This window comes from Eutrigla gurnardus, assembly GCF_963514095.1.
Source record: "Eutrigla gurnardus genome assembly, chromosome: 20".
In the NCBI taxonomy this organism is placed as follows: domain Eukaryota; kingdom Metazoa; phylum Chordata; class Actinopteri; order Perciformes; family Triglidae; genus Eutrigla; species Eutrigla gurnardus.
The window spans coordinates 14,583,432-14,596,061 of record NC_139931.1 but is presented as its reverse complement, the minus strand read 5'-3'; the positions used below and the strand labels follow the sequence as shown (position 1 = coordinate 14,596,061).

Below are 12,630 nucleotides of genomic sequence, written 5' to 3'. Positions count from 1 at the left end.
TTTTTTAAACCAAAACCTCAGCTAAAGTTATGTTCCTTCCTTGATAGAAATATTAACACGCTGTCTCAAAGGCAGTCAGCTTGAGGCCAACCGTTGTACTGGATGATTGTCAAATACATAATGCTTCACTGTATCAGGCTTTGAACTAAACGCCAACATCAGCCAACAATGTTATGTCGATATTTAGTAGGCATAATAATACTATGTTTACCATCTTAGTTTATTTATGTGTCAGTAGGCTGACATTAGCTGATAAGCACTAAACACAAAGTATGCTGAGGCTGATGGGAACACCATACGTTTTGCAGGTTCGCAGTAGTATTGGACAAATTCAAGTTGTGATGGTGACACTCAAGAAAAAGTTGATGGATCCCTGAAGTTAACACAATTCATTCAATGGTTGTTGAGACATTTCACTCAAAAACACAAATGTAAACTTTATGGTGGTGCTAGAACAACAGTCGTAGGATCACCACCTACAGCCTCTGCCTGCAACCTGCACCGTTGCCTCCACAGACAGCTGATCCCCAAGAAGACTGGATAAGATGAATGATTGCACCCACGGCTGTTCTCTGCTTCACAACTCCAATGAAATCTTTTTTTCATATAAGAATAAAAAGTATTAAAAATCATAACATAGAGTTTTAATTATTTCTTTAATTATTACATGTACTATTGGTTCTTGTGTACATTTCCACATTATTTATTTTAGAACAAAACATTGTATCGAACAGCCAAATCACCATTCCAAGGTCAAAATAAAACTACTAAATGGGTGTATAGAGTGTATATATGATGTACAAGGTAAATATAAGATTATGGCATTAAAGGATTACCTTTTTTATTAATTATTAGTTCAAAAGCAGGGTGACTTAATTATGTACACTTATTATTAAATCGAGCACACTACTTTTTCACTCCCATGACACCTCCCCCTCGCTTCATGCAGTCCTTCCTTACATATTACTTTTTTCACCAGTCAATTTAGGCAATTTGCAGAAGATGGCATTTAGACAGTCATGTAGGAAATATCTTTAACATTAAAAGCTAATTAAGTATAAAAAAAACCTTCAATATATAAAACATGTCAAAATACAGATTTGAGGAATACGAAAAAACTCTAAATTATTAATCGAATATTTAGATTTGATTTAGATTTTAGTCTGTTTGTTCTGCGGGAGGAAAGGGGAACTTATTACTTATGTTTTACTCCCTAATTTTTTATTTTACAATGTTAATTTCTACCAAAACATTGATAAATCAACTGAAATCAGTAACCAAATCCCTCGATGATCGTTTAGTCTTGCCTTAATCCGTCAGGTCAGAGGTCAGTCCGCGCGCCTTCCATCCATCTACTGTTGGGAGCCAAATGACTGAGAACGAGGAGCAGCTCGCAAACAAAAAGTCATACTTCCACTAGTGTTCGGTATTTTCCCCCAAAAATCGGACGGTCGAGCTACAAAGGAGCGCAATTGTGAGATTGTTGTTAGCTTGTTCTTAGCCTCGTTAGCCACTTTAGCTGGCTAGTGAAGAAAGTACTAGCTAGCTACCTAGCTAGCTCATCCTCAAGCTAGCTAACCGAAACGGACATTTCTTTGAGCAGAGCACGACAAACTAACGCAGACATGCAGGATTTGTTGGCTACCGTGGATCACCTTAAGTTTGACCTGGAACTTGCTGTGCAGCAACAGCTTGGGGCTCAGCCGCTGCCCTTCCCCGGCATGGACAGTAAGTGTTTGAATGCTAACTGCTATTTAGCTGCTGTACGTTAACTATAATCAGGTTTAACGGTAAACAACTCATAGTTGCTAACGGTAGGTTGACACTGGCACGTTGCCGTCCGTGACTGTTACTGTTAGCTCTGTGTTGCCTCTGTCCTAGACTTGTATGGTTATTGTAATAATCTGTCTCTCTGCAGAATCCGGGTCTGCTGTGTGCGAGTACTTCATGAGAGCAGCTTGTCAGAAAGGTAAAAACACAACAATACACAATACACTTTAGTATTTCAGTTCCATAAAATTGATGATTCTCAAGAGATGGATTCAAACAAAGCATAATAATAAAACTGAAGCTGCAGAGGCAGATTTATTCTCACTTTAAGTCTCTAGTATGAGTCAAGCTTCAAAAATTACTTGATCCTACATTTCCCACAATGCAGTCAGACCGTATTAGATCAATTACTAAAGCAAGGATTACTGCTCATGTTCAAATCAATAACTTGTTGATTTGAACATGATCCTCAACAGACTTGAGAGTGGAATATTATTATACTGGTTGTTTAACAAAATAGCAAAAGGTAAACTGATGGGTGGTAACGATGCAATACTAAGTACACCAGTAAAACTCACATGGAATAAACATGAATGGCAAAGATGGGGAAAAAAGGGTTGATAAGGTTGCGTTACCCCAACATAAAAGCCAGATTTAAAAGATAGGTATTTTTCTTTCTTTTTTTCAATACCAAGGGGAGGGCCTTCCACAGTGTAGAGTCATAAGAACAGAAGGCAGCATCACCAACTTTCCATCCTGCTCTTCATTGATATTTAATCTCAAAACCCATTTCATAAAAACACATGCAATACTTTCAAACAAGGACGATAAACAAGTTTGAGTTGTGAATTATGAAAGTTGTTTCCACTCCCAGGTGGAATGTGTCCATTCCGTCACATCAGCGGAGAGAAGACGGTGGTGTGTAAGCACTGGCTCAGAGGACTGTGCAAGAAGGGAGACCAGTGCGAGTTTCTCCATGAATACGACATGACCAAGATGCCTGAATGCTACTTCTACTCCAAGTTTGGTTTGTTGCCTTTCATAAGATCACACAGATGAGTTTGTGTATTGTGACTGCTGTTAAAATGCCATTATCGTATTCGTCCCTGTGTTAATGGTTGGGTTGACTCTGGCAGGTGAGTGTAGCAACAAGGAATGTCCATTCCTGCACATTGATCCAGAGTCCAAGATCAAAGACTGTCCCTGGTATGACAGAGGCTTCTGCAAACACGGTACGTCCTGCAACACTGATGGTTTCTCCCCATGTCTTCCCCTGCCGAACAGCAAAACAGCCTCTTTACTTTCTGTTGTGGATCTTTATCCACCTCTCTTCTTACTGTCAGGTCCTGACTGCAGACACCGACACACAAGACGGGTGATCTGTATGAATTACCTGGTGGGCTTCTGTCCAGAGGGGAAATCCTGTAAATTTATGCAGTACGTTGTCCTTTTTATTTGAGTCCTATGTAATAGAAATGTGTTTGAATTGCAAGTAAAACAAAGACACAGCTTATGATTTTAGAATTTGCTATTTGGGATAGTTCTCTCTCTCTCTGTCCTTTTGGACAAATGGTTGAGTTAGCACCTTCACCTTACAGTTATGCAGATTCAACAGCGATCTGTTCTTCCACAGCCCTCGTTTTGAATTGCCTATGGGAGCTTCTGAACAGCCTCCTTTACCACAACAAATCCAGAACCAGACAAAGGTCAGAATATACATGAACAGACACTCAATTACACACATCTGCTGAAACTGCCGCCTCAATGCTTTGGCCCATGTGATTTACCTGCTGAATAGCTGAGCAAAAAAACATTTTCTCTTTTTGTTTCCTGCTGCAGCCTATGCCGAACATGGGTCGCTCGTCACTCTCTCTAATCCAGCTGACCAACTCCAGTCCAGGCATGCGGCAGCAGAACCACATGCCGATGGCTCCTCCTCAGCAGAATAACATGACTGGCAACAGAGGGCCTCGGCCACTGGACCAGGTCACCTGCTACAAGGTGAGTCATCTGAACCTTTGTCTACTTATGTGCCCTCGTTTGTTAAAGAACAGTCTCCATTATTGTATTTGTAAATATAGTCGTCATACCTTAAAGTGAGAGAATTATGTTATTCGCTTTCTTCTGTCTGATAAGAAGATCAATACTACTCAATCATTTTCATATTTTACATTTTCAAAGTTATTCTTGGACATGCAGCATTATTGTTTCCAACTTCAACGACTCATTATAAAGACGGTTTGTATTCCTTTCATATAGTCAAAACGAAAAAAATAATAAATGCAGATAATCATGAATTAAGTAAGCTAAAAAAGCAATAATTATTGAACTTTAAATGTTCCATCGTTTCCAGCCTTTGTGCTAAGCCAAGCAGCTGCTGTCTTCAGCTACATATTTACAGACGTGTGGTATTGATCTTCTCATCTGATTGCATGAAAGCAAATAGGATTTATATTTCCTCCTGTCATCGGGGGAAAACAATCTGTTTCAATGTCCAGCTTTCTTTTGATAAGGAGCCATTTATACTTTCCGTCTTTTGTCTCCCTTGTGCCTGTAGTGTGGTGAGAAGGGCCACTATGCCAACAAATGCACGAAAGGCCATCTAGCCTTCCTGAGTGGACAGTAACCGTCAGCCTCCAGGTCACCACAGTGCTGTAGTTCGGCCCCCTGATGGGAGCAGAGATGAGGAGGCCCCTTTGTGCCACAGGCTGAAGTTGAACTTAAAGACTTTGACTGCCACTGTTGTGTGTACACTTCTACAGACACAGGCAGGAGGAATGATAAACCTAGCTATTTCTATGATGGATCCATGCAAAGAACAAGAAAAGCAGACGGTCACGATGTGTGGTTGAATGACTCGACCTGTTAGTCTTCAGTTTTCTACGATGTTTCTACTGTAAAGCACCCTGCGTATTTAAATGGACATCACACCCAGGTTTCAGAGGTGCAGTGCTGTAACATGTTACAGCTTCCTCGGGTCATGTGACTGCATCAGTGACACCAGACCAGTCTTTCTATTCTGCTCCTTCTAGTAAATCAGTGTAAATGCAATAAACGAATGTGATGAACGCCAGCAGGAATGTAAATGAATGCAGTTTGTACTCTAATCAGAGCCCAAATCCACATTGTACACCTAAAATATTCTTGCCACACAGTTCAATATGTAAAGTGTTCACATACATATTAGGTTTACCTGCTATACTTGCATTCACAGAACAAAAGGCTCCACTCCTGATAGTTGAGAACTATATTGACACAGCTGAAATTTAGATGCAGACTCGCACACCCAAACAAGATGTCCAACAATGAATCTTAGAATAGTTTATTGGTCACAACAGTCACATATTCAACACAGAGCTGAGAGTAGAAAGAGCAGGGGGAACAAAAGAGGTTCACGTTCAACCCCTGAAGGCTGCTGACGGAGCTCAGTGGTACTTCCTCCAGCGGTCGTGTTCTGAGAGAAGACGGAGAAGAGGACGTTAAAATTAAATGTAAGACAACTTTTTCCATTTTTGTGAGGTATCGTTGCTAGTTTCAGGAAAATCTTTGAAAAACCACTTACTGATGTGGTCGTATTCCCACAGGTAGCTGACTGCCACATAGCCAACCAGCAGCATAGCTATACCACCGATGCCTCCCTTCTTCACATTAATGTACTTGTTGTAGTATCTGTCGTGGCCTGGAAGAGAAAGACAAATGTCATAACCTACAGCGGGAAACAGTACGACATACAGTCTCAGACCTTTGAGCGATCTTTATGGCCCTACTTCTGTTAAAGAACGTGTGAAATCTTTGCTTGTGATTAAGAATTTACCTTTTATGAGTTGGCAGTCATTGTCACGCAAAATGACATTTAAATTCCCTGTTGCCGACAGCAACTTTTACTGAGAACTCCTGAACTTAGAGAAGGGTGGTTGACCCCACTACTATGGATTAAATCATGTTTCATGAATGGTGCTAGAAAGAGATTTTTTTCAAGAAATTTTAGATATCCGAAGTTCTACAGCTAAAAATGCTTTGTGAATTATTGTTGGACCAAAAATATCTGAATCCTAACATGTTTTATATTTAAGAGTTTGTAGCTCAACCCTCAACCTTTCAGAACATCTGCATCAGAAAACTTTGTGTCGTGCTGATAAGAATTAAAATTTACATTCAAGGAGCTACAAACGTCCAAATATATGTCTTAACGGCTGTCATGTTTGCTTTCCTGTTACACCTCGGTAATATGAATAGGAGGCAAGGTCGATTTTCGGTTTCACCGTATAACGCTCGCTTCCTTCTGCTGCCGCTTAATTAAAAATGATTAGTGGTATTCTGGAAAAACTCTAAAGCCTGCATTTCACAAGTCGGCTATATTGAACACGGCACTGCTTTTGTGACAGTTCCCTCTCTTTGTTGAGTTTTGTCAGGTCCACACAGTTTTAGTCACAAGGGTTTCCTCACCCCTGCGGACCGCTGAGAGGACGCCATTGGGAGTGAAGTCTCGACCTCCAAGCCAGGATCCCAGTTCTCCCAGTTTCACGTCCATCAGTCGCTTATCGACTACGGCAACTGGTCACAAGTGGAGAGAGCAAAGACGGTTTGATTACACAGGGCGTCCGTTATTAACAAACATACTGTGGATCTGGAAGTGTGATCGGTAATAAAAATGTTATCTGCCAAATTCACTTTTAAATCAGCCTAAAATTAATCTGCAACAATTTTGACAATTGCTTAAATCAACTAAAAATGGTGAACGTTTTCTCCAAGTTATTGAATGCATTTTTGGCTCAGACAAAACTTTAATGTGATGATGCCGCCGAGGACCTGTGATGGGCGTTTTAACTATTCTGATATTTTATTGGCAAAACTATTATTCGAGATTATAATCAGAAAATCGATACAAGAAATAATAATTGCAGCTCTAAAGGATGAATTCAACAGTTTTGTCGTATTCAGTCTACAAATCCACAAGTTAAGTCACAGCTTTAACTCTTAGCTTCTGACAGATTTGACATTTAACAGGTGTGGAGCCGCATTAAAGTGTTTTTGGTCCCCGATTCAAAAACTACTGCACAGCAAAGCACCAAAACCTGGTATATTACCTGGAACTAGTCTTAGTTCGGGTTTTAACTCTGTACGGTTCATATGTTTTATTAAAATGAACCAAAGAGCATATCATCGACTGACTGGGGACCCAACATGCACTGGGTTTGCAGGCTACAAGCTAGCCAACACAAACAGTTACATAACTTTTATATGGAAGGATAACGTAGCTATGATCGCGTCATCCAAACCCAAAGTCACACCTGAAGCTTCTGATCGCCGAGCATGACCGTTAATGTTCAAACGCGACTCGATATTCATTCTAACTGCAAAACCGGCAATGACACGCAAAGTCCTTGACGTGACTTAAAGGATTCACGGCGGCCTTCGGTCGGACACGGACGCTCACGCGACTCGGTAACGGCCAGCCCGCCGACACAAACACGTCATGTTTTAAACAGTTAAATATACCGACAACAGAACACATTACAGACTAAGTCTGTGGGTTTTTTTTAACAGAGGACACGATGTTACCTGGTCTGTCTGCCATCTTGACTGGTACCAAGAGATTGCAGAGGGGAATGATGGGAAATAAAACGAAGCAGTGCATTATGGGAGATTGTTTACTTATTTAATTGTAGCCACTAGAGGGCAGCAGAAACCAGAAGTCTCAAACCAAAAGACACAAATACAACCAAAAATAGAACCATCTGCAACTAAATTAATTGAAAATCAGAGTAATTGATGAAGAAAACAATTGTTGCCATAACCCTTAGGGTGGGTTGACAGTTGACATTGCTTAGTATTGAGGGGTTGGGAACCACTGCCACAGTTATATCTATTTATTATAATAATAATAATAATAATAATAATAATAATAATAATAATAATAATAATAATACTGCCATGAAATGCAAAGCTGAATTATTTATTTTGCAAAATATGTGCAGAAGGTTCAGGAAAAAAATAAATAAAATACTTTAATTCAGACACTTGGGCCTGCTCTTTTTATTTCTACTTCTCAGAAATTACCTCACTTTCCCACTTAACTCTCATACTCTGTATTTTCTGACTTGTCGAGAGGCAGATGTTTCACTATAAGATATCTGACGGCCAAATTTGTTGTCGATACGAATATAAATGGTAATACTGATACTGTTTGAATTACTTTTGAATTGCTGTCATTTTTTTCAACTTCTGATCCCTTTCTTTTCTTCTCATACTTTTTGTCCAGTTTCATAGTGCAGTTCAGTCCAAACATCCGTTGACATGTGATGAATGTGACGACAGCTCCACCAGCAGCAGGAACTGATCTAAATCAGAAGTATAATATTTCTAACCAGCATATAAAATGTTCTTTGATTAGCAGTGCCATTGAGAATATTACCCAAAACCAACAAACATCTTTTCCAGGACATTTCAAGCCATCTTGGGGCCCCCTAGTGGCCGCAGGGACCCTACGCAGGGGTATGTTGGTGCGTTTGAGTGCAGACAGCGGAGCTCAGTGTTAGCTGAAAGCTTTTCATTGTTATGGCTGAATATGTTGAAGAGTTCCACCACAGGGAGCCAGAGTGTCTGGACGAAGAGCACCCACAAAGACAAAGGAGGGTGAACCGGCTCCAGCAAGGAGTTTCCATTGGAGTTGTTGCATGCTCCTCTGTGTGCTCCTGTGGGTGCTCCTGTTGTTGCTAATGTATGTGTTCCTGTGGGTGCTCCTGTTGCTGCTAATGTACTGTATGTGTTCCTGTGGGTGCTCCTGTTGCTGCTAATGTGGGTGCTCCTGTGTGTGTTCCTGTGGGTGCTCCTGTGTGTTTTTCTGTGGGTGCTCTGACCCTGTCCCCACAGAGAAAGAGACCTGTTGCGGTCTGATATTCAGGTTGAAGAGAGGGAGGGAGACTTGAACGTGGACACAATAACAGACGGGATCAAGTGAAAGGTAAGGGGAAAGCTTTCACCCCAGGGTGTCGTCAGACACTTATAACAACAATCTCAGCCTCAGTGACAAATACAAGCACTTTTGTCTCATTGTCTCCCATTAGTTAGTTAGACACTAAAACATGGGCAAATAGTGTCCAGTTAAAAACACAGAAGTTACACTTTAAATCTGAGTTGTGTGTGTCATGATGCTCTTATTATAGGAATCATTTTTTTCTAGAGAAACAAGCTGATCAATGAGCAGCACAGCCTGAGGTACCTGAAGATGTAGTGAAGATCATAGTGTTTGTGTTTGTGTGTGTGGCAGCGGTGCTGCTGTGGTATTCAGGTCCCACTGATCAACACACACACACACACACACTGAGTGAATTAGGGGGTGTGGGTTTGGCCTTCGTCCAAGAATGAGCTGCAACCTCTTTCCTTCATTTAAACGATTTTCCTGCTTGATGACTTTCATTAGATGGAAGACTCATGTCGATGTGTGCACCCCGTTTTCCCTCTTTATCACAGACATACACACGTGTAGTAAAGTACTGTGTGTATATATACAGCATATATACCAGATTTTGGTCTTTAATGATGATGATTCTGCTCTTGTTACTGCATATTGACCCAAATGCCCCTCGTCTCCTCAAAACAGCCCATAAACCTAATTCAACCTCATTAAAAGCAGCCTGAGTTTTTGTTTTCTGTTGGAGGTTTCTTTTGTCCATTAAATAATAATGTGGGTCATGATGAACAGATGGGTTATTTTACGTAAAGAGCTATGACTTTAGAACTGAATATAATTCAAAGAAAAGACTCAACGCTCAGCTAATGAGCTGAATTGACATTTGGTGTTGCTGGTCATTAGTCGTCTGTCCTTGGATGTCGAGACATTCAATATTCACTTTCCTATTTGCTCTTTTTTAGTTCCTGAGGGGAAAAGCTGTCTCTTTAGCTGCTAAGTGTTCTGCTACATTTACCAGCTAGTTGCTCACTTTGCTGTCTGTTGCTGAGCAGGCAGTGTACAATCGATTTTTAGAGGTTTTTGTTGTTGTTGTTGTTGTTGTCGTGGACAAAAACTACCCTAGCAGACAAAACCAAACCAATGAATTCAAAGAGTGGACAGCTGTAACACTATAAAGCCTGTTTAATTGCCTGGTCAGAAAAGTGGGACAGAAATCTACTTGTTTTTCTTGCATTTACACAAATGGTTTTATTTAGTACCACTAATCAAATAACAACAATGGCCTCAGTTAGTTGTTATGTTTTATTCACCGTGCAGCAAACTGTGCACTTTAGTTGGAGTCACACCATCTCTAACGCCAACCAGCTCAACTCTTTTTCTCAGGGAAATTCCTGCTTGTACTTCAGCTCATAAGTGTATTTACTCACGAGTACCTGATTGGTCCTTGTGTGCAAAATTTATAGAGCACAATAAAACCACTAAAGTGGAAACAACAATACAACAATACAATATTTAAGAAAGCTCCTTAGCTACTTCTATTATCAGCAGTAAAAAATGTGTTTAATTTGTATTATTGTTGTATTTATTAGCACAGTGTGGCTTTTTACTTTCTGCTGGCAGGCGGACCAGCCTTGTTGATGACGAGCCTTCTTGCTGAGCAGGAGGGGAGTTGCAGTTTCAGGTGCTAATATTCTGAAGGTTCATCACGACCAGCGACTCCTTTTACAAACCTATCCTTGAGGTCAAATATTAGGACCAGATGTGCAGAGATAGACACCGGCACATACAAGGTTACCGACGATGTTGTGACATGATCTCATTTAGAGTATGAGACTCTGTGGTCCCGGTTCACCTGCATGCTCACTGGTTTTCTTCTTTTGTTTGTTTGTTTATTGCAGCGCTGAGGGCCTCTCTTCAGAGGAGTGTGTACCAGCAACACACACACACACACACACACACACACACACACACATGCACACACACACACACACACACACGCACGCATGCATACACACATAAAAGCACCCGAGGAGGGATGATTTTATTCCACCTCAAGAGGCAGGCGCCCTCGAGGTCTGCCACAGAGACAGCTCTTTGAAGCTGATGGAGAGAGATGGAGGGAGGGTGAAGAATAGACAGGCGGAGAGAGGAGACGGCGATGAAAGACGATGAGGGCAGAAAAGAGATGGAGACTGTAGGGGGAAGCGGCAGCAGGGAGAGAACGATGAAGGAGAAAGGAGGGAAGAGGAGGGGTCTATGCGTGACCTTTAAACAGCCACTCTCCCAGTCACTCCCTGTTCATCCATCCTTCATGCTCCACATCCTCTTTCATTTCATTTTTTTTACACTTCCCCTTGTGTTTTTTTTAAAATCGCCACTTCTCTGTCCTTGCCAGTTCAGTTTTTCTTCTCCCCATCTGTAACTATCTCACACTTACCGTCGCTCCTCTCTCCCACATAGATCTCTCTCCTCTATACTCCTGCTCTTTTGCCCTCCTCCCTTCTTTCTCTTTTAACTTATCCTTGTCATAAATGTCATCTCCTCCTCTTTCTCCCCCCGTGACCTGCATGCTTCTTGTTCCTCCTCCCCGTCCTGGTCCAGAGCTCACAGGTGGAAAGACGGGCAAAAATCAGCCAAACAGACAGACAGGCGGGATTGTGGGTAATGGGTTTATCAGCCCTCCTATTACTAGAATAATCTCATTAGAGATATGGAGATCATCAGGGGAGCTGCTAAAAGTAGCTCGCTGTCCCGATGAGGGTCCCGGAGGAGACCTGTGTGTGTGTGTGTGTGTGTGTGTGTGTGTGTGTGTGTGTGTGTGTGTGTGTGAGGGAGAGAGAGACAGACATGAATGAGGAGAGCAGGAAAGAGGAGATACTACATGTACAGAAAAAACTCCACACGGGCCGTTTCATTCCTCACATCGATAATGGCTTTAGCCACTAAATCAAACTTCCCCATTCACATTCACTCACACACTTAAATGTAATGGCCACCAATGGCAGGTTGACTAATCGAAGGCACACTTTTGCTGAATACTAAACAGCACATTGAAAAAAGGTTCTCCAGCGCGCCTTCAATTTTGCTTAAAGTGGAAAAAGTGCCAATAATTACCCGGAGCATTTTAAGATAAAGGTGGTACTTATCCACACTCAACCTTGACAAAGTGTAGATTGTTTAAAAGCACAAAGCTCCATAATATCATCGTAAACCATTTTACTGTTCTGTCTTGACAATTTCTTTTTTTGCTTTCTTATTTCTATGAGAGGCTAAAAAAAAAAATATTCAAAATATTAAAAAAAAAATCAATATTCAATCTCCTTTTTGGTCTCCACCACATCCTGAGGGAAATATCTAGTTATTTAACAAATAAATGCTCCACTGTGTTCACTAGCAGGTTGCTAACTCATAACACACAGACTCCGTCACTTATAGTCAGTCAGTCACACAACTACTCATTACGTGCCTTGCTCAAAGGCATCTCAGTGGAGCTGGCACCTCTGTCACTTCAGACTGAATTTACATTTAGCCTGAATGTTAAACACAGACAGAGGTGATGTCAAGATTCATGATTTAACCCAGCCCTAAAGTGGCTAATGCAGTCATTATTAATTATTTGTTCTATTCCATTAATTATCTACTTAAAAACATGCACTTATGCATAAAGATACCTGTTAACACATACAGTACCTTTTTCTAATGCGGTTGAAGAGAAAAGCGGATCTCTTTTGTTTTCAAAATGACCGATTACCTTATTTTTGTTGAAATGTGTGATAAATAACGGTTCTAAATGTAGAGATCTCAGTGCAAGCATCAACCCCAGTGACGGCAGCAGTTTGTTCGATGGCTTGTGTTTATATCTGGAACATGTTTTATACTCTCTTCCACAGTGGAAAGTCTCAGTCAACCTGACCCACTCATCCTCCCCCCGAGCAGAAACTGCCTGT

At 41.1% G+C, this 12,630-nt stretch overlaps 3 protein-coding genes across 3 annotated transcripts in view; 1 reads left to right on the top strand and 2 right to left on the bottom strand.

Annotated features, from left to right (window-relative positions):
• The window catches only part of bud31 (BUD31 homolog), a 68,010-nt gene that overhangs the window by 10,112 nt on the left and 45,268 nt on the right, over positions 1 to 12,630 (bottom strand). The gene's annotated exons all lie outside the window — the stretch shown is intronic.
• On the top strand, positions 1,344 to 4,851 carry cpsf4 (cleavage and polyadenylation specific factor 4). The gene is made up of 8 exons (XM_084037310.1): positions 1,344 to 1,728; positions 1,919 to 1,969; positions 2,645 to 2,797; positions 2,907 to 3,002; positions 3,114 to 3,207; positions 3,404 to 3,476; positions 3,610 to 3,771; positions 4,328 to 4,851. The coding sequence occupies exons 1-8, from the start codon at positions 1,626 to 1,628 to the stop codon at positions 4,394 to 4,396; spliced, it is 801 nt and encodes a 266-aa protein (XP_083893436.1). The 5' UTR covers positions 1,344 to 1,625; the 3' UTR covers positions 4,397 to 4,851.
• On the bottom strand, positions 5,077 to 7,385 carry atp5mf (ATP synthase membrane subunit f). The gene is made up of 4 exons (XM_084037311.1): positions 7,333 to 7,385; positions 6,217 to 6,324; positions 5,333 to 5,449; positions 5,077 to 5,224 (listed from the first exon to the last, which is right to left on the bottom strand). Exons 1-4 carry the CDS (start codon positions 7,346 to 7,348, stop codon positions 5,196 to 5,198), a joined length of 270 nt encoding a protein of 89 aa, XP_083893437.1. The 5' UTR covers positions 7,349 to 7,385; the 3' UTR covers positions 5,077 to 5,195.

Bases quoted from the DNA above. Each gene is read 5' to 3' on its own strand.
- cpsf4 (XM_084037310.1), top strand. From the start codon at position 1,626: ATGCAGGATTTGTTGGCTACCGTGGATCACCTTAAGTTTGACCTGGAA. The intron at 2,798-2,906 runs GTTTGTTGCCTT...TGACTCTGGCAG, and splicing joins CTACTTCTACTCCAAGTTTG to GTGAGTGTAGCAACAAGGAA. The intron at 3,477-3,609 runs GTCAGAATATAC...TTCCTGCTGCAG, and splicing joins AAATCCAGAACCAGACAAAG to CCTATGCCGAACATGGGTCG.
- atp5mf (XM_084037311.1), bottom strand. The intron at 5,450-6,216 runs GTGAGGAAACCC...TTTCTCTTCCAG, and splicing joins CCTCTCAGCGGTCCGCAGGG to GCCACGACAGATACTACAAC. The intron at 5,225-5,332 runs GTAAGTGGTTTT...GTCTTCTCTCAG, and splicing joins GTGGGAATACGACCACATCA to AACACGACCGCTGGAGGAAG.